At 43.6% G+C, this 6,126-nt stretch overlaps 1 protein-coding gene across 1 annotated transcript; it reads right to left on the bottom strand.

Annotated features, from left to right (window-relative positions):
* Nucleotides 1–384: 384 nt before the first annotated feature.
* Nucleotides 385–3,159, bottom strand: LOC308363191 (uncharacterized protein; the record flags this gene model as incomplete). The annotated part of the gene is made up of 5 exons (XM_080835981.1): nt 385–773; nt 1,491–1,868; nt 2,015–2,050; nt 2,666–3,019; nt 3,120–3,159. The coding sequence occupies 5 exons, from the start codon at nt 3,157–3,159 to the stop codon at nt 385–387; spliced, it is 1,197 nt and encodes a 398-aa protein (XP_080692107.1).
* Between the last annotated feature and the right edge of the window lie 2,967 nt (nt 3,160–6,126).

The raw sequence follows: 6,126 nt of genomic DNA, 5'->3' as shown, positions 1-6,126 counted from the left end.
GGAGAAAGAGGAGCTAGAGGGTCCTGTAGCAGATGTTCTGTGTTGGAGCGGTCAGACATGATCTCTTCAGTCTGCGTTGGGTCATCAAGGATTGTCCCTATATAAAAAAAAATAAAAAATAACAATAATCAACTAAAATTGAATTAAGTTGAATCATTTCCAGAATTGTTTGTTTATAAATGCTCCTAGTATGTCATCAACAATTTAATTACAATTTCAATTTATATAGAGCCTAAACAATAAAATTGTGTCAAGGTGTTATATGATGAAAAGATGATGGTAGAATTAAGCCACGCATCACAGTCACCCTTCCTATGTAGATCAACAGAAATAATAAACACCAATATCGGCAAAATTTTTCTCTCTCTTAGGACTGAGTTCACATTAAAACCAAGTGCTCCACCCACTGGCGCAGTCGTTAGGCGTCCTCGACCCAGCGATGGCCATCTTCATCCTGAAGGCGATCCTCTCCTCCAGTGGCGTAAGCTGGGCGAGCCCCTGCTGACCTCCGCCCCTGCCATCCGATGCCCAGGCGGGCGCCAGCTTTGCCTTCAGCTGGTTCTTCAGGTTGTGCCACTTCTTGCGCACTTCCTCCACGTCTCTGGGCCGGGTCCCCGGCATGGCGTTCAGATTGGCCGTGACAAGGGTCCAAACGGGGGCGCTGCTGCTGCGGGGCAGGAGCTGGTTCCTCTCCCCAAACAGCGCCTCCCAGTGATTGAGAATCTCAGTGTAGAGAAGGTCTTCCTCCTCTTTGGAAAAACGCCGGCTACAGGCTAAAGGTTTTAGAGAAAGGACAAGGGTTTAGGAGGCATCAACTGAGGTTTGGTGTGCAACACGTGTGCTGACTAGCTAACAGCCAACAAGTGTGCTAACTAGCTTAACAGCCAACAAGTGTGCTAACTAGCTTACAGCCAACAAGTGAGCTAACTAGCTTACAGCCAACAAGTGAGCTAACTAGCTAACAGCCAACAAGTTAGTTAACTAGCTAACAGCCAACATGGGGTTTTAGAGACAGAATAAATGTTACATGCATTTTGTGACACTGACTTTTTGTCTGTTTGTTTTCATTCAGTGATTCAATATAACCACTGCAATTAAACACACCTTCATGACTTTAGTTGAAATCAAGCACAACTTATGTCCTTTCACAGATGAACATTTTCAAATGTACCTTTTTCACATTTGTACAACTATTCCAAAAGAGAAATATGCAGACTGCAAGCCATGAAGAATAGCTCTTAAATCAGGGCACATCAGTGTAGTGATGTACTGGGAGACTTTACCCATTTCTATCCAGACAAATCAGGGCACATCAGTGTAGTGATGTACTGGGAGACTTTACCCATTTCTATCCAGACAAATTAAGCTCTTGTTCTTTTGAGTTTCTTAGGCCAAAATATGATATTCTATTTTATCAAAAAATGGCCTTGGAACAAAAGTGTCTACAAATGACCGTAACCAAAACTAAAACGTCAGGAGAGGACACTCACTGGTGCTAGTCCCCATCTCACTGTAAGCTTCCTCCTTCTTCATCCTGGACACAATCCTCTGCTTCAACTGACTGAGATCCTCCCCAGTGCTCCCACCCTCTCCAAGCTCCCCCGGCTGGATGGCTTCCGTTGGGCAAAGCTTCGGCTGGAGTCGCTTCTTGAGGTTGCACCACTTCTTCCGCACGTCCTCCCCGTCGCGGGCGACACTCGACCCGGACTTGCCGTTCATCTTGTCGGCGATGCTGTTCCAGATTGTGGAGCGGCCGCCACGAGGTAGGAGGTTGTGACGTTCGCCGAAAAGCTCTTCCCAGTGTTGGAGGACCTCCTCGTATAAAATCTCTTCTTCATCTTTGCTGAAACGCTTGTGGTAGGCCTTGCCTACAAAACATAGGATACGTTACGGTTTAGGGTCAAGAGCAGGGATAGTGAGCATTAACATTGTGAATATCAATCATGGCGCATAAATTAAGCAGGCATTTCAAACAGCCATTGACCTTATTTTCACAGAGATAGGTTAAACCTACATTTCACCGATGTTTTGACAAGGTCTTGTGGTAATCCTAAAAAGGAAAAAAAAGGATACAGGTTCATGCGCAACAGTCATCATTAACATTCATGTATGGACATCACATGGAAAGGACCCCAGATGTTACCCCAACGCCTGGTATAAGTCCAAGTAGTAGTGTCAAGAGGCAATATGGCCTTACATGAGTAATACACTGAAGGTAGAATCTACCTAAAACTAGTTAAACTAGACACCAAATACCAGTCATAGATAATGATCACAAATAGTGTGGATGCATTTCATATTGAAGTACGAAACCTAGAAAATCATCTAAAACAATGCAAATAAAATGGCAACTGCCTCAGTCTAGCTAACTATGATCAGAAGCAAGTTATAATCTGCAAAGAAAGTCAGGACTACTTCACATGACTGTCGACAACATACAGGAAACCATCTAGCACTTGCCAGCACACTGTGTACGGAAATCCAGCTCTAAAGTATCTTCTCTAAAGACCAGGGTACACATGTAAACCCCTTTCAGTGGTGGTAGACAGAAAATCTGTAGATGCTAACCTAGGAGAGAGACTTTAGAGCTGAAGTATATCAAACAAGGGTGAATAAAACCACTGCAAGTGGTGGTAATTCTAATAATTATGACTCCCACACCTACCCTGGGCTACGTGTCCAACATCTCTTCTAGCGGTCGTCTCCCTCATCTTGAAGGCCACTTCAGCCTCCAGCTCACTGAGCTCAGGCCCGGGGTTCCTCTCTCCTCCCGAGGCGCTAATCACTGCCAGCTTGGCTTTCAGCTGGTTCTTGAAATGGTTCCACTTCCTGCGGACCTCTTCGCCCTCCCTTGCCACCCCGGACGAGGACCGGACGGTCGCCGCCACCTTGTTCCAAATGGAACCTCGGCCTGCCCTGGGCAGCAGGTGGCGCCGCTGGCCAAAGAGCTCGTCCCAGTGGTCGAGCACCTCCCTGCACAGTGTCGCCTCCTCCTCGCAGTTAAAACGCTTTTTGCATGCTAGCGGCGGGGCATGGGGGGGAGGGAGGGGAGGTACGGAGGGGAGGGGAGAACACACACACAGACACCAGATATGATTGACTCAATACTACAACTTTACCTTTTCTTGTTTCCTCATTTAAGCAAACTGATGAAGTCATTATTGTCAGTGCTGCTGCATGCAACAAGGTATCATAACTCATTGTTGACATAAGTGTAGTTTCCATGTTTTGCCATCGTCATTGTCTGGCACTCTAGATCAAGGTCTGGGGTCCGTTCGGCTTAGAACTGAAGCTAAGTTAATCAATTGTCATTATAGCACGTTAGGTTAACCGCGCTAAATGAGAACAGGATATATCGGCTCGTCGACGGCTGATCCACATCCTAATCATGTGGTTGATGTCCACCAGTCTACTGGCGAGTAGCAGATGAACAGGAACGCTTATTACGAAGAATACAAGACCATAATCATGGCAAACTTCAACCCCGCGTCCGCTGTGAGAGCAAGGCAAGAAGCGTTGTGTGAGGATGTCTTTTGGCTGATATCTATGTTTGAATGTGAAATGGCAAGTGTGATTTGGGACAGGTTAACGCTGCCGGTTAGAAACTGCAAGATTGCTAGTTCGATTCCCTACATCGGTGTAGTTTTACATTTCCTTGCAAGTCGTTTTGAATGAAAGCGTCTGTTAAGTTACTAAATGTTAATGTATTAATTATTATTATAACAAATGCAATAAATTGAAGCAATGGAAGTCTGTGTATTTCTCTCTATTCTTATCATGAGTCCACCTTGATAATGTTCTACAATAATGATATACTATGGTGTACTAATAACACTGTCATATAATTATGAGTGCTTTGTTCTCAGCATCGCCGTCACTACAAAAATGTACCACTCGTTAAAAGTTCGACCGTGGTGTTTGAAATAAATGACTCGAGAAGGTCTTGTAAATTAATTATTCCTTGTCGGCTGAATCGGTAGCGCTCATAAAAGAACTCATCATGATGGAATAATGGATCTTGGCGATTGCAAAGAACCCTCTCCCTACGCTAATCAACCTATCTAATATGACTCCTTGGTCAATGGGATCCCTCCTTTTGCCAGGGGTGTGGCAAGCTTATCCAGCTAAACTTAGGTTAGTGGTCATTACCATTACATCAGTAGTATTTATTGTTACACTAGGTCTCAAATATTTATATTTAAATATAGTCATTTGGCAGATGCTTTTATACAAACCATCAACCATCAAGCTACAAGCAATAGAGACCTAGTGTAACAATAAATACTATGTTACATAACAATGTAACAGGAATGTAAAGTGTAAGTACAAGTTAAGTACTAGTAAAAGTGCAAGTTAGGAAGCGAGGTGCTCTCTGAACAGTTTGGTCTTCAAGAACTTCTTAAAGGTAGAGATGGATGCCCCTGCTCTGGAAGTGCTAGGCAGCTCGTTCCACCAACAGACCACAATATAAATCATATGTGTCAGAGCTAACCAGATCAAACACATACATATGGGCTTTCATGATCCTATTTAAGCTAATGTCTGCAAGCTGTTGTTTTTACACAGGCCTATATTTTGGCACATAAGTTTGATCAGATGTAGGATAAGTGTCTCTTAAAGAGTGGTGCTTCCTAATGAACCATACATGTTTAAAATGGGACACACAACACACAGCTGAAACCTTGCATGCAGAGTTTTGTATGGGTATAAACTCAGTATACAGAGAAACAAAACGTTAACAATGCATACAGGGCAGAATTATACCAGTAGAGGTACACCCATACCGATACAAGTATCAAGCTCATATACTCACACTCGTATGAGGTATCCCATACCACGCACGACAACACTTCATTGCAACATTGTATTCAAGGCTGCGGTGAAGAGGTGTTCTGTCAGTTTTGTGCCACCCTATCAGGCTCGACTACTGGGGACAGTTGGGAATACGAAATTGATAGAAAACTGGCATAGACCAGTTATCAAGTACTTGTGTCGGTACTCTGTATCGGCAAGTGCACAAATGTAGGTAGTACACAAAAAAAAGTCATACCGGTGCATCCCAAAACTAACCTCTTTTTAGACGAATCATCTAACTTTACTTTAAAAAAAAAAAAGTCTCCCTCAGCCAGAGGCTGACATACCAATGTGAATAAGGTGACTGAAATATGGAACAACAAGTACGAAACGAGGAGGGCTTGTGACGACGCTGTGACAACGCTGGCCTTGAAATGTTGACGTGTTGACATATGCTTCAATTTTGATGTGGGCTTACAAAATGCGAATTCCCCCACGAATGCCTGAGACACTTGATGATCTGTTGTCGGAAAAGCGTTCACATGATCTTTACTTACAGGTGTGCGGGGCATCCGAATACGCTTCATCATCCTCCTCCTCCTCCTCTTCTTTCGGGTTTTCTAGTTCAATGACCTCCACCTTAATTCCCAAATGTTCTGCTTCGAAACCATTAATGTTAGGTATGGCATCCGTCGGTTCCATAGGATCCGGTTCAGTCTTACAAGTGGGCGTAACACTTGGTTTGCAGTCTAACTCCTGGGGGAAAAGTACTACAATTAGCAAATAGTAGCCAGCCCATCATTAAGATAACCAAAGTTGCCAGTTAACGTTAGCTCTAACCACTTCCATACCTTAATAACTAGCTCAGAGCTAACATGACCATACAGACAACACAAGTACGTTATCCGTTAGCTAGCTAACTAACGCTAGCCACCAATAGATAATAACGTTAGCTTGGTTGATGTGGGCTGTAGACTTAAAATCCGCCGTCCTCATCACATCAGAATATACATCATTGTACAAAAAAAAGTCATGCTTTCTTATATGTATTGACTCACTTCATCCATTGTAAAGCTGATGCAGGAGAGGATCACGCTAGCGGGCTTGCAAGCTAGATAAGATGCGTGGATTCGAATATAAGAAGTAATGTTTAATGTAGGTTAACTCAAAGTGTGAAACCCTGACTGTAACTGTCAACTAATATTAGACAATCAGTCGTTGTAAAGCATTCACAACCAGATACGTCATTCTATCAAAATATTGCCTCTGGCTAGCTGAGATTTTGGGGTGGGTTCATGAAAGTTTTCCTCCGATTCGAGCAGACCTGCGTCC

Source organism: Sprattus sprattus, assembly GCF_963457725.1.
Source record: "Sprattus sprattus genome assembly, chromosome: 1".
Lineage (NCBI taxonomy): Eukaryota > Metazoa > Chordata > Actinopteri > Clupeiformes > Clupeidae > Sprattus > Sprattus sprattus.
The sequence above is the reverse complement of the archived record's forward strand: the minus strand, read 5'-3'. Positions and strand labels throughout refer to the sequence as shown.